Source organism: Drosophila takahashii, chromosome X, assembly GCF_030179915.1.
Source record: "Drosophila takahashii strain IR98-3 E-12201 chromosome X, DtakHiC1v2, whole genome shotgun sequence".
NCBI classification, from domain to species: Eukaryota; Metazoa; Arthropoda; class Insecta; order Diptera; family Drosophilidae; genus Drosophila; species Drosophila takahashii.
The window spans coordinates 20,558,970-20,583,823 of NC_091683.1; the positions used below are offsets into that span (position 1 = coordinate 20,558,970).

The window sequence follows — 24,854 nt, forward strand, 5'->3', positions numbered from 1 at the left end:
AAATTTTCTAAATAATAAATTTTATCATTAATCTATGTAACTTTCGTAATACCTTGCAGCCTTTAAATCTTAAACATTTTTCGCAGTGCTTGCGACAGAGTGGAGCACAGACTACAGCAGCTTAGGGTGGTCAAAGTGAAAGAGGGAGACCCTTGAACCACCCGATGTCCTGCGGTGAGGCTCCTTGAGATTCAGCAATTTCCTCTGTATCTCTGGCTGCTAATTACGGTCACACTTCGCTGGAGATGACCGCAATATTTGTTGGGATCGGGATTGCCATTGCCATTGGGACTGGGACTGCGACTGGGAAGGGAACTGGGATTGGGTTTTTCTCGATGTAACACCTTTGTTGACAACTTAAGTAAGGCGACACCCCAGGTAGAAACTTAGGAACTGGTCTGGAGTGGACTTATGCTGTCCAGCCCCTCGGACGCGTCCTTTTCCCTTGCGCATTCGGCAAGAAATGTGTGGTCGTCATAAATGTGCACTCACACACACACTGACAGAAGGGTTTTTATCAATTAAATGGCAATTAACAGTGTATATATTTTATTTATATTTATTTATTATTATTTAAATGGTTTACCTAGACGAGAAAATATTTGAAACATATTTAAAAGTAAATTAGGAAGCATTTTGGTTAATTAAATGGTAATAAAGTGTAAATTTTATATATATTTATTTATTATTATTTCACTGGTTTACCTAGACAATAGTACATTTTTAAAAATATTAAAAAGCCTGTTTTGGAAGTGTTTAAAACAATTAAATCACAATTTTTTTATTATATCAAGACAAGAATATATTTCCAAAAAATTTTAAGAAGCTAATTGAGCTAAGTTTTTTTTATTATATTTTTTTTAATATATGATATCCCCTTGAAAATTCCTAGTATTTTTTTCAAATGAAGTGCAAATAAATTCTAGGAGTGTAGGATAGTTAATAAATACATGATCGATCTGTTGTTGCTGCCCTTTTGATTGATCGTCTCTGCGAAATGGAAACTCTTACTCTTGAGAACTCCCTGAAGAGTTTCTAACAGACTTTTTTTTTTGACTCGTGTCTCTGCAAATAAAACCGTCTGTTTGTTTTGGCCCACATAAAACAGCTGTCCACAAAGACAGAAAAAAGGAAAATAATCGGGATTATGGTAAGAGAAAGGTGGCGAATGGCAAGGGAATTTACGGCACTTATTGGTCGAGCAGGGGGAAAAACAACCTAAGTACCCGGGTTAAACCCATCACAGCTTGCGGTTTCTAAGCACCCGGGGATCGGGGAATAATTCCCAGCTCAAAAACAAATCAGTTTTTGGTTTTGTCTTGATTAACAGAGTTTGTGAAAAGGAAGTCAAGGAGGAGAAACAAGGATAAGGGACTTAATGTCCGATTCATAGGGGATGACGACTGCGATTATCGCGATTTGATCAGCTGCTTCGGTTAACTATGGAAACTAATCTGTGATAATCTAAATAGTTGGACAAAGATGTGCTCAATTAAGTGCTCTTTGTGTTTTTATTGTTAGTCATAAAACAAGAGTTATAAAAACCATTTATTAGTATTGATATATAAAATTGTGCGTCATAAACCACGATTTCCTAAATGTATGAAGTAATTTTTGCATTTAAAAAAAAGTTTATTTTGAAATATTGTAAATAATTTAATTACATATTTTCTTAAATAAATATTTAACAAGGTTTTATTTTTTCTTTAATTTCAATAAGTCATTCGAATATTTTCCTAATTTCAGACTGGAATTCCCCCAATCAGTCGGTTTGCGTGTGCCATTGGGATTTATTGTGCAACTGTTTTGGCCAACTAATTTTTCAACAATCGGACTCCATAAAAGATGATTATGATTGGGCGATCCTTTGATGTTCTGATATAATATGTGCGGTGCCCTGATCACTTTGATGGCCAAGCCAACTAGTAGCCATCTGGAGCAGGACACACGCATGTTGAGTGGACCAATTTGGCCAGTTTGGCTTTCGGTTTTTGGTACAGAGAGTATGGGTATGAGTACGAGTACGAGTACGAGACCATCATAATTTGGGTGCACGAAACGATCCGACATCCAATAAACGTCAATCGGCTCGGTTCCATGATTAGCGGGTCTGGTCTGTAAAGGATGTCTGGACCTCGAATTTCGAACCTCGGGACTTTGGGACCCCTGAAACACAAACTCGTTTTCTTCTGCGGGCGACAGCTGTTGTTGTCGTCGCCACTGGGTAATTGCCAAATGTCAGGGCCTACTGTACTTGTGCCAAAAAAAAGAGGAAGACTGCGGATTGCCATTTTTCAGATCCCATTTATTAAACTTAAAAATTATATTTTTAGACATAACAAAATATTGCATTTGGATTTTCTATCAAATATAACTGTTCAATGGCCATTAGTAGCCCACATATCATATTATTATTTTATTAATTATTAGCTTAAATAAAATGAATTAAATTTGTAGTAAACTAAAATCATTTGACATTACATTTTTTAAATATCAATTTTATATTTTAAGATTTTATTTATTTGTTATTATATTATTTTGGGTCGATAATTATTATTTATTTGGTAATTATTTATTTGGTAATTATTATTATCATTATTTAAAAAATAAATGTAATATTTGATATATAAATAGAAGCTAAAAAAATGCATTTAATTTGGCACTATTTCCTAACTAGCTCACTTGTTTTGGGCGCACTTTGGGTGAACAAACTGTAGCACAGTGAACTCCTTTCTGGATCCCGGCGAAACAATAGAAACTGGTATCCTTTGAGATGGTTATTAACCCAGACGGATGGTCTGTCTGAGCTTGTTCCTGGCTATTTGTTTTTTGTTATTTGCCTAAAACAGGATCCGACTCAAAGGACTCTGGACTTTGGTTTCCAGTTCTCAAGATCTCGTATATTTTTGTGCTTTTGTTTTGGTTATCGTTTCTATACTTCAGCCACGCCCCTTTCCCCTTGCCTCCCGGACTCTCCTGCTCTGAGTCATCGGCGCAGACAGACGAGGCTCAACTGTACTTGCCGCTGACGCTATAAATTAAAATTATGTTGTAAGCACACAGCTACGCATGCGCACACGCACTCGCAAAAAAGCGAAGAGGAAAATAATAAAGCAGACAACGGAGTCCGGTTCCTTGGCAAGAAAAAATAAAGGAAAAAAGCAGAAAAGAAAAGAATAATGCGAAACTGAAGAAAAGTAATGCAAACACAACAGAAAGCAAAACCAAAACAAGACGGGAAATCGCAGGTCGAAATCATAAATACCCTATAAAAACAAAGGTAGTGGATTACTTTTGAAGATATTAACGTGTTTTAGTGGTATTCTATTTATTATTGTATAAACAAATATTAAAATATAAATAAATATTTTATTATGAAAATTTTTTTAAAGGTTTAAAAATAGTTATTGACAATGAAAAAATATATATTTACAGCAATTTAATAAATGCAATATTCATACTTTTTTTTAAGTTTCTACAATTTTTTGTCAATTAAAAATGAGGCTCTAATTTATTTTTACAAAACTTAGTGTGATCTGTAAGCCTCTTATTTCTTGAAAAGGGCAAAGAAAGCAGAAGCAGATCAAAAGGAAGCAGACGATGGATGCGACGCCGCTGAAAATTGCAGCTTGCAACATTAACATGTTTTATGTGCCACAGATCCGATCCGATCTGATCTCATTTAAACCGATCCGAGCTTAACTCGAGACTCATGTTGCACAGAAACAAAATATGAACAAATATAGAATCTAATATCTTAAAAACAATATAATATAAAACAGAGTTATATTTTTTCTTTACCTAGAAAAATCCCAATAATAGATACTTACTTTTAATTTAATTTTATAAATAACTATTATGTTGGCTTCCATGGTAAAATTTGTTCAAACAATAAACTAAATTATTTGAAATAAAATATACATATATAAATACTATACATTTTTCTCGGTGTTCTCGTGCTTTGGACTCACTGTGAATCGAGGCAGATCGGTTTGGTTGCCTCCGATCTGCGAGGGCTTCTTAGGGGGTTTTCGGAGGGGGGTGTTATGGGAGTGCCCTGGGTTTTCCCTTTTAATGGAGGAAGTCGACTGGTCTCCTGCGGAAGGAAGTCGCGCCTGTTCCGCAATTCAGCCTGAACAAAAGACTCACACCGAAAAAGATTCGCATGGCATGAATGCAAATTATCGCAGAAATGTTATTGAACTTTTCCAAGATAAAGATGAGGATAGCCAGGAGCTACATGATTTTAGAGGGACGATCAGCGGGAGGCGAAAAAGGAACCAATGTGTATGTCTGTCTGTCTGTCCAAATGGAATCGCATCCATGTGTTGGCAATAACCTCGTTTCCTTTGTTTTTTGTAGTGTTGTTGCTGCTCCTGAAACGCCTACAAGTGTCTGTTTTGCCGAAACACTGAGATAAATTCTTAAATTAATTTTAAATACAAAGAAAAAGTTCCATAATATACATACATATTTAATTATTATTATATTATTCTTTTATAGCCTCTTTCTTATTTTTCAAACCATTTCACTTTCAATTTTCCATTTATTTTCTACTGTGCACTTTTAATGCAGGGGCAGTGACAAAAACACTTTTAATTGCTTTATTTTCCAAACGCGGCACAGGCATGTGGAAATGTAAATGGGATCGAGAATGAGTACGATCCTTTTCCTTTATTTATTGCAAACAAATGACAAGTATCCACTTACAGGGCATCCAATTGCCGTTTCAATTGTTTATGCCCCCGCCCCTTGAAATATTGCCCGAAAGTCATTGAGAAGTCACAGATGATTTGATCTTTACGATGGTGTTGTATGTGCGGGTCTCAGTTCTCCAGGGGTAGGTAATGGAAAAAAAGCGACTTAAGAGGCAATTTAATGTTGTAAACAGGAAAAAATTCGGTTGAAATCTGCAAGCAAAAATTAATGGTATTGTAAGCAAGTCCATTAAAATTCATGAACATTTATATTTCAAAATTTCATAAGCATTTCCAAATTATGTGGGACTGATTTATACTTAATGAAATATATTTATGTATATCTTCTTATTTTACACTACCAAATATTAGAATATTATTTATTATTATTATTGTATTTTTGTTTGTTCTTCGAAAAATCTAAATTAAAATGCTTCCAAAACCCCAATAGACCTCATTACAACTCATTAAACTCCCGATTGATTGTGACCGAAATAAAAATTAAAATCAATGCCCCCCACACAGAGACATTACAGCATTTCCCATAACCATAAGGACGAAAACGATGTGTCTAAGTTGTTTGGGGGACAGCCATTACACATGTAAATCGGGAAGCGGGAATCGGGGTCCCCGAAGCCATAACCCCAAGGAAAACAAACCGAGCGACAACTGAAAATGCACAAATTTATATGTAAACGATGGAAAACTGATCAACATATATAATTACCGAAATTTTCCATGGGTAACGTGTGAACGGGGAACCGAAAACGAAAACGAAAACGTAAACGGGATCGGGATCGGGATCGGGAACGTGATCTTGGGTTACCGGTGAAGGGTGAAGGGGGAAAATCGAAGGCGGAGACGAGAACGGGGACAGTCCGCAGATAATGTGGAGTAGGGAAACCGTTGACAACAACGCGGAGATTATGAAAATCTTTGGTCATTGGGTTACGGGGAGAACGGGGACAAAAAGTGAAATATCAGGGGTTAGTTTTTAATATAATCAATGGAGTACAGTGGACGATCGGTAGAGGGAATTTATAGATTCCATTCATAAGTTAAGTTTTGGAACATGAAATAACTCAACAGAACTTTTTCTAAGAAATTCTAATAATAAAAAATATTTTAAGGTTAATATTATATAACTCAACAATGTTTTTTAGGATCGTAAAATTATTGATTTACTATTATTAAAAATGCGAGTATTCAAAATCCTAAAAATATATGTACCTAGTGTTAATATTGTGATTTATGTCTGTATAAACTGAAAAATATATTGTGCAATTGAGTAGAAAGTGTTGCATTAGAAATGGTTTATCATCAGGGACTTCCTTCGCTTCGATCGACCACTGTGTTCCCTAAGGGTTCGACTTAGTATCTAAACCATACTTGAATGCACTTACGGAAAATCTCCAATCAGCAGCCACGACCCCCTACTGCTGAGAGTTTCTGGGTTTCACTCGGTCTTTCGGATTCTCCGATTTTTTATGGCATGTGAGCCCCGAAAGGGCCAGAGATACTGAAAGACAAACGGACGGACCTGATATTCGAGAGTCTTTCGGGGGGGGGGGGGGGGGGGGGGGGGACCTAGTGGTATGTGCGTATCCTCCAGTGAAGTGGCAAAAGCGACGTGAACCGTTTTCCAAAAAAAGGATAATAACAAACGATCCGGCCGGCGAGCACTAACGCATATCAATGGCTTTCGAGCGAGGAGGTCGTCGAAGGAAACGTTTAACGCTAAACACTTGAAAGGCCAGCCCAAAAATCACAAAAAAAGAAGAGAAAAAACCCAAAAAGAGCGGAGATGCATACTTATGGAGGCATGTCTTATCTGCTGGCACATAAAGTGCCAAAAATTATGGCAAGAGGAAATTGAAAGTATTGTCTGTCAAAGTCAAGGGGCGACGTGAGATCTTGGGTTGTGCATTATTTGTAGGTATGTACATATGTTGTGCACTATAAAGCCACGCAACAGTCATAAGTCATAGTGAGTACCGAATACCAACTGAAAGCGCAATGAGATCAGATTTAAAAGAATAAAAATATTTTAATAATTCAGCTAGTCAGTTTTTAACTTATAAGTTCATACTTATTGAAAAAAGTGTTTTTTTATGCTTTAACATTTAAAATCGCTTTGGAAAGTTTTTTATTAAAAAACAATAGGGATATATTTAACAACTATAAAATTTAACATATTAACAAAATATTGTAGTCGTTATTTTGAAATTGTCTTACAATTATTTAGCATGTAGATAATGTACATGCTCCTACACAATTGCACCCAAAGCGCCACCTAGCAATGTAAAATGTTTCAAATGTTTCCTTGGTCCAACTTCTATTTTAAACTAAATGTATTTATAGCATGTAATTCTTGTACAAATATAAAATTTGTATACATATATTAACTTTCTTTAAAGAATCAATAATAACAAATAAATTAGTTTTATTTAAACCTGGGGCTGATGACTACGCATTTTGTAGCACGCTTTTGTGCTGCTGCTGTTTTTCGACAGCCGCAAAAAAGGTGCATAGTTTTGGGGAGCGGTAATGTTTAATTATTTTCTGTTATTTTCTTGAAAGTATGCAGCATTTTACAGAGCCCAAGGAATCAACCTTCTCGCCCAAATCCAATAGATCAGTGACTTAGGGCCGGTTTCTCGAGTCCCTGTCAAAGTCCCTGATAGCTATCTGTTCGCTAAATCAAAACAGTTTTTTCGCTAAAGCAATGGAAATATTGACCCAAATATAAATGGTCATACCTTTCTGAACTCTTTATTAAATTTCATATCGATTGGAATTTAAACCTTGATATTTTATTTATTTTTATTTTTCGCAAAAAAATCATGGTCTACCCCCTTATAAAAAAAATAAAAATTGGCGAAAATTTTATTTTTCCAAAATCACACGGAAAGTGTTATGGATTTATTGATAATTTTGTTATCTGTTAAAAACAGTATGTATTTTTGGTGTAGGACCATTTTTGGCCAAGGTACAGAAAAAAAACCAAAAGAAAAAATTCATATTTTTGTCAAAAACCGAAATCCGAAATTTCCAAAAAAAAACAAAACAGGTTTTTCGCTAAAACAAAGGAAATATTGACCCGAATATGGATTGCCATACCTTTCTGAACTCCTTATTAAATTTCCAATCTATTGGCATATAAACCTGGACATTTACATTTTTCGCCTTTTTTCGCAAAATAAAAATTAAATTTCCAAAAAAACAACACACTTTTTACATTTTGCATCAAAAGCCAACAAATATATATTTGATAGCATTTTAAATTTATATTTAATGCCGAATTTTGTTTAAGTATAATCAACAATTCGATAAACTCTTACTTCTGCGAAATGGAACAACAATTTAAAAAATTATGTATAGAAATCATATTCAGATGCGCTTCGACGCGGGTTTTGCAGGATCGATGATTGCTCTGCTTGGATATTTAAAGACTTCGAAATTTGGACTTCTCCATCGGTTGACTGTAGGTTTTCTCCGTGGGCGATCGATATATTCATATTTGAAGCGCTTGAATGATATGAGTCTTGAGTTATCGACGAATTTCGGGAATCTGTGCTGTCAATATCTACTAAGCACGAAGTTAGATATCGACTTGTCGCGTTTTGTGCCTCTTGAGTGCCTTGTATTGGAGATTCTCGAACAATTGGCCATTGACCTTCTTCCAGGACTGGAGAAGGATTTCCTACATCGCACTCGCTTCCAAAGGCAGACCCGAAATTCGAGCGAACAGGAAACAAGCAACTCATTGAACCTTCCTTTCCTTCACCCTCATTTGCGTCCATTTTGTCCTCTTTATCATCCCTAACAAGTGTTGGCAAGTTCTGAAAAACTCGCGGATAGGTCCATCCTGGAGTGCCGAAAAGTGGCTGGGGATCGGTGATCTCATTCTGAACTTCCGCCGGCACATCCAGTTCCATACTTTCAACCCTTTCGGGCTGGTCGAGACCTTGATGCGGAGTGGCGACTTTCGTCTTCTTTTGAATGCGCTTACGCGGCTTAGGCATCTCCTTTCCAGGAATCGGAGTCTCAATCAACATATTGGTGTCCGGCTGACTCGGATCCAGGTGTCCGGGACTTCGCTTTCCGCGCTGAAATAGGTAGTAGTATTAATACGTATCCAATAGTTCCCATAGGAATAATAGGAAAATAAGGGATTTGCTATCCCAAATATAATATTTTTTAACATTTTACAATTCTGAAGAATATTGGACAACTTTACTAAGTAGCTGTCATAGGAACAATCAAAAACTTAATGCGAAAATTAATTAATTTTTGAACATATTGTCTTCTACTTTTTGGAATCTCTTTTGAAGTATTTTCGAATGTCGAATTCATTTTACAAACGATAGCTGCCAAAGAAAGGATAGAAAAACGTATGTCGAAATACAAGGAAATCAAGAAATGAAGAACAACTAAATCTAAATGTACCATTTTTGTGAGATTTCTGACACTAGTTAACACTAATCACAGGACTTACTGGATAAATTTCGTTACCGAGTGGATCGCTGCCATACTTACAGCACTCTGCCTAGCACGGCGCAATGGTGCACGAGGTTTAGCCGCATCAGTCGTATTCGTGGTCGGACCAGGCGGAGCCCTCCCCACGCGCCCAAAGACCATGCAGCTGAGCCCGTACTTCTCCGACCCCCTCCGCCTGAGGATCCCCAGCTTCGTTAGGTTGCCCAGCGACTCCTTCACCACCTGTTCTAGGTTCTCCACTGGAAGGCACTTCTTAGTCTGGATCCTCACCTGCTGCGTTATATCATCAAGTCGCACGAAGTCGGTGCGCGACGATTGGAGGGTGCTGACCGCCTTCAGAACATTGCGGTTCATCTTTTTGGGCACTTTAAAGGGGTCCATGACTCAACCGATACGAAGTGTTGATTTGGGGTGCGTGCTGCTAGTGGGAAGTGAGAGATTCGACTGAATGAAAGCTGTCATAAACATGTTTAGGTTGTAGAAGAGTCTACTGGGATTGGGTTCCCAGGAGTTTTTCAATTTTTATACTCCTATACCATTTTCAGCTGAAAAATTGTGCATTCCTAACTGTAATTTGGTTTCGATTTTTTAGTAATTATATATTAGTTTTAGTAAAACAAATTGATTTCAATTTATAACCCTTTGTTGTACAATTCTAAAAGAAAGCGGCGATAAAGCGGACTATAAAGTCCCACTCAATCCAAATCAGTTGATAATTTGATTTAAAAAATGCAGATACTATTGGAATGTAAATGTACGATAATGGGGTCTCTTAAAGCACTCTTTTTCCGGGTTCTGGTAATAAGAATTCGAGCCATAATGTTCACCAATCAATATTTTATTAAAAACGAGTGTTCTTCACTAGTTTTCAAACTCAGTTATGGGTTCCGTGCCTCGCAGAAGGATTCACCTCGGAGACTGGCGGACGAATGGAACGCCTCCCTTCACGCTGGCAATGGAGAGGTCCGGATGCATCTGGGGCGTGGATACATGTCCACTGCCCACGGAAGCGCCTCCAGGGCCTCCTGGGCCTCCAGGAGTTGGGACCGAGGGACGGATCACGAGGTTACTGGGTGGATTGCCCCGGCGAGCGGCGATGAGCTTCTGCAGCTTGCTCACGGCAGTCCCGCGCTGAAGCCCCAACAGTTGACGCATGGCTTCCGGGTCACCGGAGTTGGCCTTCTTCATCAGATTGGAGTCGCATCCCTCGTCGACGACTATGTAGTTGACGACATGCGCATGCGTTCCCGGCTTGATCCGGTAGATGGGCTGGCCGCCAGAGCCTCCGCTGAGCTGCGAAAGGGCCGGAATGTCGCCCATCTTCGCCTGCTCGCCGCCCACCTGGAAGATTGCGGTGTTCCCATCCACGACCAGTGGCTTGGGCATTACGCACGGCGCCGTGACGAACTGGTGGCTCTTCCGCTTGGTCTTGCTCACCACAGCAGCCACTTTGCATGCGGCTGAGCTGCAGGCATCCTCGCCAGAAGCTTTTTTCCCTTGGGCGGAGTTCTGCATTTCGTGGGCCAACGGGTTCTGAGGAGCAGAAATATGAGAAGTTACCTATTGAGTATTTAACTTGGGATTTCGCACCAACCGTTTTTCTTATTTAAATGATTTAACTCAACCTTTGGCAAAATCAGCGTCGTCTTCTTCTGGCTTTTTCTACGAAATTGTTAGAGTAAGTCACGTGGGCATGCGTTACAAGCTTAGAAAGGGACAAATATGTATGACCCTGTGGGATTTTGTAGGATAAGATTGCATGGTCACTTTGAGCAAAATGTGTTAATGTTTTTAGGTTTATCATATCCGGAAGGTATTTCTCAAAAGCAATTCAATTTCAACTTCTAGACGCTATGAAATAGTTTTGTATTAATTTATAAGTATCAGCGTTGGTTTTAGATCCCATCGGAGTTATTTACCTTCATTGGTCAGTTCTAATGAGCAATTTTAAGAACTTCTGGTATTTTTTGGTATTTTAAAATACGTCAGCACGGTACTACTTGTTGCGACCAATCCAATTAGGTGCTATTAACCAATAAGAATAATACAAATAATATTTTAGCGCCAAAGAACTCCGTGCGGCATAACAAGAAGAAACTATTAATTCCGACAATTGTGCCCACCCAATTATAAGTTAGTTTTCAAAGCTTTGAACTTTAAAATCAGCCATTTCAAGTTGTTTCAATTATAAAGTTCAAATTTAAGGATGAAAAATTCAAAGTGACCATGCCATCTTATCCTACAAAATCCCACAGTGTCATATATATTTGTCCCTTTCTAAGCTTGTAACGCATGCCCACGTGACTTACTCTAACAATTTCGTAGAAAAAGCCAGAAGACGGCGACGCTGATTTTGCCAAAGGTGAGTTAAATCATTAAACTAAGGAAAACGGTTGGTGCGATAGTGGGAAATCCCGGGTTAATTGCTCAATAGGTAATTTCTCATATTTCTGCTCCTCAGAACCCGTTGGCCCACAAAATGCAGAACTCCGCCCAAGGGAAAAAAGCTTCTGGCGAGGATGCCTGCAGCTCAGCCGCATGCAAAGTGGCTGCTGTGGTGAGCAAGACCAAGCGGAAGAGCCACCAGTTCGTCACGGCGCCGTGCGTAATGCCCAAGCCACTGGTCGTGGATGGGAACACCGCAATCTTCCAGGTGGGCGGCGAGCAGGCGAAGATGGGCGACATTCCGGCCCTTTCGCAGCTCAGCGGAGGCTCTGGCGGCCAGCCCATCTACCGGATCAAGCCGGGAACGCATGCGCATGTCGTCAACTACATAGTCGTCGACGAGGGATGCGACTCCAATCTGATGAAGAAGGCCAACTCCGGTGACCCGGAAGCCATGCGTCAACTGTTGGGGCTTCAGCGCGGGACTGCCGTGAGCAAGCTGCAGAAGCTCATCGCCGCTCGCCGGGGCAATCCACCCAGTAACCTCGTGATCCGTCCCTCGGTCCCAACTCCTGGAGGCCCAGGAGGCCCTGGAGGCGCTTCCGTGGGCAGTGGACATGTATCCACGCCCCAGATGCATCCGGACCTCTCCATTGCCAGCGTGAAGGGAGGCGTTCCATTCGTCCGCCAGTCTCCGAGGTGAATCCTTCTGCGAGGCACGGAACCCATAACTGAGTTTGAAAACTAGTGAAGAACACTCGTTTTTAATAAAATATTGATTGGTGAACATTATGGCTCGAATTCTTATTACCAGAACCCGGAAAAAGAGTGCTTTAAGAGACCCCATTATCGTACATTTACATTCCAATAGTATCTGCATTTTTTAAATCAAATTATCAACTGATTTGGATTGAGTGGGACTTTATAGTCCGCTTTATCGCCGCTTTCTTTTAGAATTGTACAACAAAGGGTTATAAATTGAAATCAATTTGTTTTACTAAAACTAATATATAATTACTAAAAAATCGAAACCAAATTACAGTTAGGAATGCACAATTTTTCAGCTGAAAATGGTATAGGAGTATAAAAATTGAAAAACTCCTGGGAACCCAATCCCAGTAGACTCTTCTACAACCTAAACATGTTTATGACAGCTTTCATTCAGTCGAATCTCTCACTTCCCACTAGCAGCACGCACCCCAAATCAACACTTCGTATCGGTTGAGTCATGGACCCCTTTAAAGTGCCCAAAAAGATGAACCGCAATGTTCTGAAGGCGGTCAGCACCCTCCAATCGTCGCGCACCGACTTCGTGCGACTTGATGATATAACGCAGCAGGTGAGGATCCAGACTAAGAAGTGCCTTCCAGTGGAGAACCTAGAACAGGTGGTGAAGGAGTCGCTGGGCAACCTAACGAAGCTGGGGATCCTCAGGCGGAGGGGGTCGGAGAAGTACGGGCTCAGCTGCATGGTCTTTGGGCGCGTGGGGAGGGCTCCGCCTGGTCCGACCACGAATACGACTGATGCGGCTAAACCTCGTGCACCATTGCGCCGTGCTAGGCAGAGTGCTGTAAGTATGGCAGCGATCCACTCGGTAACGAAATTTATCCAGTAAGTCCTGTGATTAGTGTTAACTAGTGTCAGAAATCTCACAAAAATGGTACATTTAGATTTAGTTGTTCTTCATTTCTTGATTTCCTTGTATTTCGACATACGTTTTTCTATCCTTTCTTTGGCAGCTATCGTTTGTAAAATGAATTCGACATTCGAAAATACTTCAAAAGAGATTCCAAAAAGTAGAAGACAATATGTTCAAAAATTAATTAATTTTCGCATTAAGTTTTTGATTGTTCCTATGACAGCTACTTAGTAAAGTTGTCCAATATTCTTCAGAATTGTAAAATGTTAAAAAATATTATATTTGGGATAGCAAATCCCTTATTTTCCTATTATTCCTATGGGAACTATTGGATACGTATTAATACTACTACCTATTTCAGCGCGGAAAGCGAAGTCCCGGACACCTGGATCCGAGTCAGCCGGACACCAATATGTTGATTGAGACTCCGATTCCTGGAAAGGAGATGCCTAAGCCGCGTAAGCGCATTCAAAAGAAGACGAAAGTCGCCACTCCGCATCAAGGTCTCGACCAGCCCGAAAGGGTTGAAAGTATGGAACTGGATGTGCCGGCGGAAGTTCAGAATGAGATCACCGATCCCCAGCCACTTTTCGGCACTCCAGGATGGACCTATCCGCGAGTTTTTCAGAACTTGCCAACACTTGTTAGGGATGATAAAGAGGACAAAATGGACGCAAATGAGGGTGAAGGAAAGGAAGGTTCAATGAGTTGCTTGTTTCCTGTTCGCTCGAATTTCGGGTCTGCCTTTGGAAGCGAGTGCGATGTAGGAAATCCTTCTCCAGTCCTGGAAGAAGGTCAATGGCCAATTGTTCGAGAATCTCCAATACAAGGCACTCAAGAGGCCCAAAACGCACTCTTCCTGTGCCCTTCCTCTTCGAGTTTGGAAGACATATACCGAAATGATATATCTGAGGATGCAGAAGGAGAAGTCGAAATTTCCCGTGCAAAGATCGATCTTACAAATGCTGCGTCTGAATATGATTTCTATAAGTAACGATGTAGTGATCCGTTTCGCTTCAGTAATAGTTCACCGATTTATTGATTAAACTGTAAAGAAATAAACTATATAAAAATTCAAAAGCAAGAGAATAAATATTAAAATGCTTTTGCTCGTAATTAAATTAAATTTTATTTTAATTTTTGTTTTTTTAATTACCATGTAAAATATAACAAAAGTACATTTGAAAACTGGAAATGTTTACTATGTCTCCCAAAAAAAAAAATGTAAGTAAATTTAATAGTAAGGAAGTATACGTATACAGCCGCCAATATCGCTGAAAAAGGATGCCTTGAAGAAATAAACCAACTCGAATATTTTTAAATATTATCTTTTCATTTATTTAGATTCATTAGGTTTTCATTTTCATTTCTCGTCTGTATTCCATATTCCATACTCATTCAAATCTGTTCATAATGTCATCTAATCTTCCCATTGTTTTATCATATATCATTTGCCATGCGGTCATTTCTTTTTTATCGCCAAACAGAGTGACTTTCTTTCTTAGGTTTCATTAATATTACTTACTCTTGCATGCAATTATGTATTTGACTTTGGGTTTTCTCTTGGTTTTCAGGGTAGATTTTCATTAATTTCATAAATGATTACGCTTTTCACATACATAACTACATATATATACATAGAATATACATATATATGTATATGGTAATTCTGAGAGAGGCGAAACATAACCGAAACAATAACGAAACAACAAAAGCCAGCTCGTAACTACATATATATATATATTTATTTTGGATTCTGGGTGACTTAGTCTGGGTAAGCCCTATTTGGTACTATAGTACGCCTGATCAAGTTCAGTGGTAAATAATTTGCCGATTTTCCGCATTCATTTTTCATTTTCTTCTCTCGGTTCGAAATCCCCAGAATTTTGACCCAGCTAATAGCTTCCCTTTTTCCTTCAATATGTGTGTAGTGTGTGTGTATTGTGTTGTCCTTGTTCTTGTTGTAGTTGTGGGTGAGCCTTTTGTAAATGTAATTGTATAAATTTCCAAAAAACAAAAAAAAATGCCTAACTGTTTGCCCAGTAACGCCAGCGTTACGTGATCTATATGTATATAATATCTCCCGATATTCTCCACTCGCCTGAAATGCCGACCTGCGAATCGGAAGGACTCGTCTACAATCGGTACCTCAAGCAACATTTCCCTTCCTTCCATTATTTCTTTCTAACAACCGTCGTCGCCAGCGCACAATTTATGGTATTTTTTTTTTGTATCCTTTTAGTATAGTTTTTGTATATTTTGTTTTGTGTTTGGTTTCATTCTTTTTGTTTTGCATTCGTCTTTGGTGTTTTCTCATTTCATTATAGTACAAAACTTGCCATTTCAATATCGTTTGTATTATTTTCTCTCTCTTCTTTTTCTTTTTTTGGTATTTTTGTTTGGTTTTCTTTTTCTGGTATTTTCTGGTATCTGTTTTTGTCGCCTGCTTTATATAGTTATAGATACATATACTGTAATATATATTTATGTATAGTTATTAAGTTATCTCAAAAAAAAGTTCTCATTTACGGCTAACAGCACAACAAACAGTTTTCATTTGGTTTCTTTTCCTTCGGCAACTTGACTCGTGATTCCCAAAAATTTGGCCAACCTGTGCTACAAATGCTGATCTCTCGCTACCCATATAAATATGTACCTTTTACTTTTTCACTTTTTCTCGTATATATGTATATATATCCCTTTATGTAAGTGGGTATCCTTGATGACACATGACGCTACATAACTCTATGTGTGCAATATATGCGTTAAATATATATAGATATATATATTTGATTTCCTTTTAATAGTTATATACACTGATATAATTGGCGGCACGTCAATAGGGAAAATCAGACAAAAATACAGGGAATACGCATCGAGTGCCTCTACTAGACGATTCAATTTCAATTTCAGTCAAAAATTGAGTGGGGGGGGGGGGGTTGGGGGGTTGGGGTTTGGGGGGTCTAATATAGATGCCTATATAACTTGCTGGTTTTCTTTCGGTTTTGCTTGGCATGTTTCTAACAATTACATTCAGATACTTTTCGATTTTTGTTTTTAACTATAAATTGCTTGTTCTCATGGGGATGATTTTAACTTTTTACTGGATGATCTGCACTGCGGGTTCGGACTTTAAGTTCGTCGAATTACACATACACGTACAACATCTGGTTAGGTTAAGTTTTAACTCGAGTATACATCAAATGTTACATCCGTTACTGCATATATGCCTAGTATATATCTATATATGTTGGTATGCATATAAAGTTAAATGTTCGGTTAATACTCTGTTAAGTTACATTATAACCAGCATGAACCGGTGTCTCTGTGGGGGAATCTCTCTAGGTTTTCGGTTTTTCCGGCTCTATGGTTCTACGGAAAGACTTCACTCGCAGGGAAATTCGTGTTACAAATACAATATTATTAGTAGTTCATTTTCTTCAGTTACTTATTTTGTTTTCTAGCTTAGTTTTTGTTTTGTGAGAGGAGAAAAAAGTCATTTGGTTTTGTTTGCTTTTTTTTCTTTCTTTTATTTATTTCACTCAATTTGTTAAAGTAGCTTTTTGTTTTGGTTTTTGTTTAAGTTCGCCATGGACTTGCCGTCATTTTTGTTTTTGTCGCAACTATGGTTTAATTAATAATATATGTATGTAGGTAATATATCTTGCTGTATTTGCTGAAGGTTGATTAAGTTTCGAAAAAAGTAATTCTGAAGCGCACATTTACAATGCTGCTTAAATTGCTATAAAGTATCTTGTTCTTCAACTTTGCATCTCGTTTTTTAATGATATTTTTAGACCATCAAGGTTCCATTTCATTTCATTACATTTCATTCACATATCATATATCATATCATATCATATATATATTTGTTATAAAAAAAACACTATTTTATGCGCGGATCCTGCCCGCTTAAACACAAAAATAAATGTATAGCACTAGGTCTGAAAAAAATAATGTTTTTGGGTAATAAATTAATAACAATAAAACATAATATTAAACAATAGTTAAATTATGCGCGTTTAGAATTTGGCCTGCCACATTGATCGATCCGCGCACCAGCGCCAGTATCGTGACTTTACCTATGCATATAGCATATGGTATATGTCTATATATCTATATATGTATCCGTATAGGTTAGGTATAAATAATCGTATTATAGCCAATGACTTTTTCGGTTTATATCTGTGTTTTTTGTTTTTTCTTGTTTTGCTTTTCCTTTGTGTGTTGGTTTTGCTTTGCTTTGGTTTTTCATTTTTCATTTGGAAAACTAAAAATTGCTTGTGCTTGAAGAGTCTTTTCTGGTGGTTTGCTTTGTGGTTTGTAAATTGTGTGCTTTCTGCCAGTAAGTTTAATGTTTGTTCACTAAATTCATCGATGCTCCCTCTCTTTCTCGACCGGGTGTCTTGTCTCTTTCGTTTTTAAATTGTGTGGCTCAGTAAGTAGCTTAGTAACTAGTAAATAATGATATAAGTAAATATATAGCGAAAAATATTTGCGAAGACAGCGTTTGACATTATTTTCGGTTTATCTCTCTCTAATTTCTTTTCTTCTCATCTCTTCTCCTTTCCTTTTCTATATCTTTATCATCTTTCTCTTTCTCTTGTTTTCTGGAAGCAAATCAAATTGCAATTCAAATCGAAAATCGAAAATTGAAATGGAAATTCTTTAGCTAATTGTACAATAGTTTTTCCTTTCTTTTCCACCTTCCTTTTTTTCTCTCCACTTACTTCCTTATTTATGTTATTTATGTGTTTTTGGCTTTGTTTTCATTTTAGTTTTAGTTTGGCTGCAACATTTGCTAGCCGCTTGATTTAAATTCGAGTCCAACATTTAAATTATTTACAAATAATATTAAAAAAAAATATTTATATCATATATATTACTATACAACTACAGTCTGGCTGTAGACTGTTCTTCTTTGTTGTTTGGGGTTCGGGATTTGGATTTAGATTTGAATTAAATGGTCTTAACTCGGGTGGCTTTCAATTTTGGTTTAATTCACTGGGTTCTTACACTTAACATGGTTGGTTTTAGTTTTTGTTTTTCTTTTTGTTTTCGCTTCTATCGCTGGGGTCTAAATCATAAAAAATTCCATATGTGTGTTGCCGTTAGCGTTAATCGGTCTAAAGTTAGATCTAACGTTATCAATCGAGTAAAATGAATCTGTTCGGGCATGCAAAACATTCAAAACTTAAAAACTTCTCTTAAGCTAAGTCGTATTAATTATTCCTTCCGTTCGGTTGTTTTTCTTGTTTTTAAATATTTCACTTTAGTCAATGGTTTAAAAGAGGAGACTTGGTTAGGGGGCTCAGGGGGTTTTTCTCCGATTGATGTCCCACTTCAGATGAATTTAACAAAAATCATTTGCCTACACATGCAACAAAAATCGTCTATATAATTGGGGGAAGGGGGCGGTAGTTTTGGTATCTTCTTAGTATTACTTATCAATGGGGTTTCTCATTATCTTTGCTTTGTCTTGGATTTAGTGTGTGTGTGTACGTTTAACAATATGTAAGATTTCTCTTAGTTAGCTCATCTCCTCGTGATCTCTTTTTTTCAGTGTATTTTCAACATCAATCTCGGTGTTCCATTAAGTAAATTTCTAATTTCCTTTTTCGTTTTTCTCTAGGCTTTATAAGTTAAACGGTACTTTTGCTATTGCTGTTTTGGATTCTTTGTATGCTTTAAACATTTGTTTAATATTTCTTTAGTTGGCTTTTTGGTTTTTTTTTGTATTTTTTTTTTGCATTTTTCCAAGAGTTTTTCTTTGTTTTTTTTTGAGTTTTTCGTTTTTGGTTTTTGTTTGGTTTTTGTGTGTTAATAGTAGTCACTAACGTAATAGGAAAAAGTTGTGAGCCTTTTCCTGTATTTTGCGATAAATTCCCACGACTCTCCGTCACATTCCACCGTGCTGCGGTTGGTTTTGGCAGCCACCCGTCCTGGGTGCCACGCCCCCGCCAGCACCGCCACCGCCCCCAGCCCCGCCCAGCGCGGAGGCGGCGGTGGTTCCGGTTGTTCCGGTGGTGGTGCTCTCGCCGCCACTCTCGTCGCCCTCCTCCAGCTCGGCGAGGTTCTCCTGGTCGGACTCCTCCAGGGTTACCTGTGGGATGGATCAAAATTAGTGGGTTTGGCATACACTGGAAATCACAACTGACAAGGGTAAAGTGGAACAAATTACTGATAGCATATAGCCTATGGAAAATAAGCAAAAATCTCACATAATGTATTTTATAAGCCTGACCTTTAAATGTTGTATTTAACTGAGAACTTATTTGTAATTACTTGTAAAAATCACTGCTAAAAATTAAATTGTAAAGCTCCAATAGTACAATAATATTTCTTTTGATGTAAAGTATTGCTATAAATACTAAAAAATTATATTACTACTTTTAAATTTTAATATGGTGGGCTTAAGTAATCTGTAAGTCATTCATTAACAATTTCTTTCTTGGCAAACTCGAGGTCAATATTGGTTAAATATTATAACACAGCAAGTTTTTTTTATTTCTTTAATAATAATAAAATAAGAATATTCAAGAATCCAGGCTAGAGCCTGAATAGTATCGATATTTTCTATATTTGGACAATATCTTTTCGATAATATCGATGTTTTAAAGGGAAACACAACATAAATATTTAGAAATAGCAAATCTAGTCCAGGTTATTAATTGAGAACGTGTTCTTAAAAATATTATCATTATATGATTCAATGATGTAATATAAAAAACCGTAATTATTTGTTTCATTCAAAGATAATTGTTAAAAATGTTTAAAATGACAAAAGGCTAGTTTTAAGGTTTTTCTAGTTACTATTATAATATGCCCCTTAATTTGTTTGCAGGTCAGTAAGGGATTTGATTTCTGTAGTTTTCGGGGCGAAGCTCACTTGAAAGCGTATCCTGTCCTCCTGCGGATTCTCATCGACCCCCGACGGCGGCGGCGAGGGCGGTATCATGCTCTGGTAGTAGTCTCTGTTCTCTTCAAGCGTGTCGAGTATGTCCTGGGCGTCCGGGTGCACCAGGTCCGCCCAGGTCTCCCACAGCGGGTGGACGATATAGTCGATGAAGCCCACCTGCGACTTCTCGATGGTGGCGTTGTGGCGATCGCACATGGGACTGATGTCCATGCCCGACTCGCGCTCCTTGTCGCCCTGCAGGAAGAACTCCTCCATGAGCAGGGCCACCCAGCGCTTGTAAAGCGGCAGCGGCTTGGTGGGATTGCTCAGATCGGCGCAGTGCACCAGATTCTCGAGCACCTAATTAAATATATATATAGGTTAGTGATGATTCCATTTAATGTAATATCATATATCAGTGTGTCTTACCTGTATGCGATCGGTGTAGTTGTCCAGCAGCAGGACTCCGGAGCCGGCCACCTTCTTGGTTTCCACCATTGTCTTCAGGTCGGCCAGCAGACTCATGTGCTTGGACATGTCCGTGGACAGCACAATATCAATAACCATTTTCCTCAATGTTTGGCGTTGTTTCCTGGGCAAGAAAACAAATAAAAATAAATATATTTAATATGGACATTTTTGCTTGGTAATAATGGAATTTATTTCTAAGAACTCACTTTTGCATATTACAGAATATATCACATCCTTGATTTTGCAATAATTTAAAGGCAACAGCTAAATGATGATTTTCCAAAACAGATTCGTCATTGTACATTAATGCTAGTTCGGAACCTGCGGAAAAATCAATCAAATAATTAGTATTTTAATAAATTCTTAAGAAATATATTTAAAACACCCACTTGAGTTAACCAAGAACTGATTGGTTAAGCCGGGATGATCAACATCGTGGATGCAAGCGGCGAACAGTGCCCCGCCCACCTCGAGCGGTGTGAATACGCCCTCCAGCGCCGGTGTATTGAGTAGCACATTGGTGCTCTGGGTCACGTCGGCGGCATGCAGCGAATTGTGAAACGGATTGTCTTTGACGTAGTGGTCCTCCAGAGTAGTCATAAAGTTAAGAAAAGTTTTCGGTGGTATCATAAGACTGGTCAGTAATTCTCTACTCTGTTGGGTTTGAAGAAAAGAGAAGAGGAGAAAATATTAATATAATTTATAGATGAAATACTATTCTAATCTATTTAAATCTATATTAAAAAGTAGTTTTTAGCTCTGAGTTTCTGGGATATTTTTACTTACTTAATAGGAAATTGTTTTTGAAAAATGAAAGCATTAAAGCTTATGTCTACAAATTTATAGGTTTAAGGAAGTCGTCATAAAAAAAACTTGATACTAGCGCAAAATTGATTTATAGAAAAAATCGACATTGATAAAAATTTGTTTAAATATAGGACAAGTAATTAAAGTTCGCAAATCAAATCAGAAAATATACATATTTTAGATCCGCTAGCCTCCTTAAATCACTTGATTTACTTCCGTTTAGACCGTTTCGACTTTACCCACCTGAAATATGGTGTATGCCACACTGGTGAGCGGTCGGTTGACGCTGAACTCGCCGATGCTGAATATCTGGATGCCCCAGGTGTCCAGTTCGCCGAGCAGGGTGCCCAGCTCGTTCTCCCTGGGCGTCTCCACGCCGAAGGTGGGCAGCCGTTCGCCGGTGAAGCTGTTGGTGTGCGAAAGGGGCCGCTTCACGCCGCTGATCTGCGACATGGGCGGGCCGCGGGGGGAGCGGGAGCGGGCGTACTGGCCAGCGGACTGCTGGCCGCTGGCGGCGGCATTGGCGGCCACCAGCTCCGGATTATCCTCCACGCGCAGCGACGGCAAGTCGAACTCCTGCTGCTTGTCTGTATGGGAAATATCAGAAAAAAAGCAGAGTTAAATATTTGATATAACTATTACATTTTAATTTAATTTAATTTTTAAAGTAATTATAATCAGTGTATAAAAATTAGTTAAAAATAGAAAATACATAAAAATAATTACAAGCAAAAATTTATGCAATACTTATTTCTAACTTAGTTTTTGGTTTATTAGTCTAGGATTCATTTTCTTAGTAGCAAAAAATAAATACAAAATCCCTATCATTACAGAAAACTTGCTAAATAAAATATAGAAATAATTCAAATGAATGTGTAATATATTTTTTTGATATTTTTGAAAAGACTTGAAATATATTCTATATTTTTTTTTTTTTTTTGAACAGACTTTATATACCGGCTCTGTTTTTTAGGGCTCTCTTATACCTTAGAAAGCCAAGACAAACAGGCATAAAGTACATCATCGCCTGCCACGAACACACATGTGCCAGAGAACGAACATCACCCCCGGCCTTATCTACATATATCTATATATATCTATATCTATATATCTGGGCCAAGGGATGCAGAGATGTGGAGCAGCGACCCAAGTCCTTCAACTCGCATTTCTCAGGGCCTTCTTACTCGGTGCTTAAACAGCCATATAAATATTCAAGCGTTCGACGGCAAACAAGCAAAACTTTTGCAGTTTCCCATTCAAAATTCCATTGCCTACTTTTTGGGGCCGCCACCCTGAGCCCTTAGCCCTCAGCCCTTAACCCTTAACCCCTTGTTGCCCCACCGTCCACCGCACACACAATCGCTTGTTTGTTTGTTTGTCGTTGTTTTTGGCATGAAGAGCAAATTCAAATTGCCTGTGCATAAATTAATATTCATTTCAAATTCCAAATTGCGTTGAATTTTCGTTTGCCGGTAAAAACTAAAAACTACATATGAAACATAAATAACGAGGCGCAATGCGAAAAGGTTGGGGTGGTTGGGGTTATTTGCAAGAACGTACACATCAAAAGTGACAGGATTTCGTCCTTTTAAAGGTTGTAATGTCTGCTCATATATTTTCAGCTGTTGGTCAAGGAAAATGTGAATTTTAAAGATTTTAAAGCCTTAAATTGTTGCGATTTCCTGTGATTTTTCCCTTTTATTAAATTTCTTTAAAAAATATTAAAAAAACGTGTTTCTTTTGCCAACTCTATCAGCTTGACAACGCATAAATATTCTCCAAAAATTCTTTTTTTTTGTGGCTTTTCTTTTTGTTTTCCACTTTTTACGACACTTTTTCTTCGGAGGGTCTGAAATCTCTTTCGAGGGGAAATGGAAATGTATTCCACCTGACGTGTGTGCGGCAGCATCTTGTTTTGCATATGCTTTCTCCACTTTCTCTTCATATTCCCTTTGCTATTTTCCCGTTTCCTACGGCGATTTTCAGGTGTTGAAATCTGTTTTTTCCCCACCAGAATTTTTCGAGAGTTTTCCCCCCTTTATTTCTGTTTCTTTTTTTTTTTGACTTTCGAGGTCGAGGCTTCTGTTTCAAATGAAGTGTTACAAATGGACATTAGGCAGTCGTGTGTGTGTGTGTGGGACTTTCTTTTTTTTTTGCTCTGTGTGTATCCCCCAAATGCGATTTTATGCTTGATAAACTACGGCAACAACAAGTTAGTTGGGTTAGGCCTGAAAATTCTAGTGAAAAGGTAGCCTTAGATCCCGAGAAGGTCACATTAGCCCCCGGTCCTCTATAGCCCCCCTTTTCACTGGGTGCCCAGTGAAGCAGAAATATGGACAAATGTGCAAATATGCCCGATATCCTTTCGCTCCCACCGCCCCTGTTCCTTTATTTTTTTCTGCGCTTTCAACTCTTTCTTTTTTTTATTTTTCGCTTTTCGACTAGGTGCGGCCCCTTTGTTTGGCCACGCCCACGCCGCCCACCGCCCAGTTTGCACAGAAAAAATAGGATAGCAATCGGAAATCTCTTTACCTCTCTGAAATCACATTAAAAGTACGCAACTATATACATATACACTGTCAAATATTTCTAGAGAGTTTTTAAAAATAGTTGATTTTAATATAGGATTTTTTTTGGTATTATCTAAGAATTTTTATTAAATATAAATTATTTTTAAGAGGTTAAAATGTATAGAATTATATTTTTATTTTAAATCTTTATTTTAAATGAGCTGTAACTTAAAAATTTATTTATTTTTGCAATTAAAAAAATTTATATTTTGATTTTTTACTATTATAAATTAGAAACTACCGAATATACTAATTTTAATGCTTTATTCTGCCGTGCAAGTCACTCTTTAACCGTCGCAAAAAATTCTCGTTCCCCGCACAAAGTGCCACAAAAGTGGCTTTGGTTTGAACAAAAGTGGAAAAGTGGAAAGTGGCAGGGGGAAAGTGCGCCGGGGGAGGGGGAAAACTTTTTGGGGAAAATGGGGAACGGCAGTGGGCGTGCAGAGGTCTCCGCTTTGGGGGCTTGGCTCGCAGGTTAAACAATGAAATTTCCACTTCATCTGTTTTTATGCTGCTCTGCATAATTTAATTTTGCACTTTCAATTCGAGAAAAAAGGGGAAGAATTGGAAGAAACAGCGACTTCGACTTCTTTTGACGCAAATGCCCTATTAATATGTCCTATCTTTAATGTATTGATAAAATTGTATTCTAAAGACATTAGTTATTATTTTTAAGACGCTTCTCCTGAAAATATTTTAAAAACAATAAAAAAAGAAAAATTTAATTTAAAAAAAGAGTATAAATGGGATAGAGTATGGTTTTTTTCGACCTTCCCTTGAGCATTTTAAATCCATGATTTGCATAACTTTTGCTGGCATTTTTTCGCCCTAATTTGTTAGCTGGATGGAGAGATGGAGATGGATGGCTGGTGGCTTCAGCTACTTGA

General features: G+C 38.0%; 5 protein-coding genes across 22 annotated transcripts in view; 2 read left to right on the top strand and 3 right to left on the bottom strand.

The window, feature by feature from the left end:
- Nucleotides 1-7,964: 7,964 nt before the first annotated feature.
- On the bottom strand, nt 7,965-9,648 carry LOC108059382 (uncharacterized). Its single transcript, XM_017144614.3, has 2 exons — nt 9,237-9,648; nt 7,965-8,806 (listed from the first exon to the last, which is right to left on the bottom strand). Exons 1-2 carry the CDS (start codon nt 9,576-9,578, stop codon nt 8,069-8,071), a joined length of 1,080 nt encoding a protein of 359 aa, XP_017000103.2. The 5' UTR covers nt 9,579-9,648; the 3' UTR covers nt 7,965-8,068.
- A 367-nt stretch (nt 9,649-10,015) lies between these two features.
- Nucleotides 10,016-10,930, bottom strand: LOC108059386 (uncharacterized). Of its 2 annotated transcripts, none has more exons than XM_070218777.1 (2): nt 10,823-10,895; nt 10,016-10,730 (listed from the first exon to the last, which is right to left on the bottom strand). In XM_070218777.1, exon 2 carries the CDS (start codon nt 10,710-10,712, stop codon nt 10,104-10,106), a length of 609 nt encoding a protein of 202 aa, XP_070074878.1. In that variant the 5' UTR covers nt 10,713-10,730; nt 10,823-10,895; the 3' UTR covers nt 10,016-10,103. The 2 variants fall into 2 exon arrangements, with proteins under 2 accessions (XP_070074878.1, XP_017000109.2); XM_017144620.3 differs by having other exon boundaries at nt 10,017-10,730; nt 10,792-10,930.
- A 513-nt stretch (nt 10,931-11,443) lies between these two features.
- Nucleotides 11,444-12,366, top strand: LOC108059388 (uncharacterized). The gene is made up of 2 exons (XM_017144622.3): nt 11,444-11,559; nt 11,659-12,366. The coding sequence occupies exon 2, from the start codon at nt 11,677-11,679 to the stop codon at nt 12,283-12,285; it is 609 nt and encodes a 202-aa protein (XP_017000111.2). The 5' UTR covers nt 11,444-11,559; nt 11,659-11,676; the 3' UTR covers nt 12,286-12,366.
- Nucleotides 12,367-12,740: 374 nt separating this feature from the next.
- On the top strand, nt 12,741-14,352 carry LOC108059381 (uncharacterized). Its single transcript, XM_017144613.3, has 2 exons — nt 12,741-13,152; nt 13,583-14,352. The coding sequence occupies exons 1-2, from the start codon at nt 12,811-12,813 to the stop codon at nt 14,213-14,215; spliced, it is 975 nt and encodes a 324-aa protein (XP_017000102.2). The 5' UTR covers nt 12,741-12,810; the 3' UTR covers nt 14,216-14,352.
- A 3,057-nt stretch (nt 14,353-17,409) lies between these two features.
- The window catches only part of dnc (phosphodiesterase dunce), a 191,260-nt gene continuing 183,815 nt past the window's right edge, over nt 17,410-24,854 (bottom strand). For all 17 annotated transcript variants that reach the window (XM_070218249.1, XM_070218251.1, XM_017144627.3 and 14 more), the window contains 6 exons: nt 21,641-21,984; nt 20,980-21,244; nt 20,797-20,911; nt 20,549-20,711; nt 20,111-20,479; nt 17,410-19,324 (listed from right to left, as the gene is read on the bottom strand). In XM_070218249.1, the coding sequence (XP_070074350.1) occupies nt 19,121-19,324; nt 20,111-20,479; nt 20,549-20,711; nt 20,797-20,911; nt 20,980-21,244; nt 21,641-21,984 (1,460 nt within the window). In that variant the 3' untranslated portion in view covers nt 17,410-19,120. The remainder of the gene's footprint in view (nt 19,325-20,110; nt 20,480-20,548; nt 20,712-20,796; nt 20,912-20,979; nt 21,245-21,640; nt 21,985-24,854) is intronic.

Excerpts from the sequence above, each read along its gene's own strand:
- LOC108059381 (XM_017144613.3), top strand. The coding sequence starts at position 12,811 with ATGGACCCCTTTAAAGTGCCCAAAAAGATGAACCGCAATGTTCTGAAG. Across the intron at positions 13,153-13,582 it reads GCCGTGCTAGGCAGAGTGCT|CGCGGAAAGCGAAGTCCCGG; the intron begins GTAAGTATGGCA and ends TACCTATTTCAG.
- LOC108059388 (XM_017144622.3), top strand. The coding sequence starts at position 11,677 with ATGCAGAACTCCGCCCAAGGGAAAAAAGCTTCTGGCGAGGATGCCTGC.
- LOC108059382 (XM_017144614.3), bottom strand. The coding sequence starts at position 9,578 with ATGGACCCCTTTAAAGTGCCCAAAAAGATGAACCGCAATGTTCTGAAG. Across the intron at positions 8,807-9,236 it reads GCCGTGCTAGGCAGAGTGCT|CGCGGAAAGCGAAGTCCCGG; the intron begins GTAAGTATGGCA and ends TACCTATTTCAG.
- LOC108059386 (XM_070218777.1), bottom strand. The coding sequence starts at position 10,712 with ATGCAGAACTCCGCCCAAGGGAAAAAAGCTTCTGGCGAGGATGCCTGC.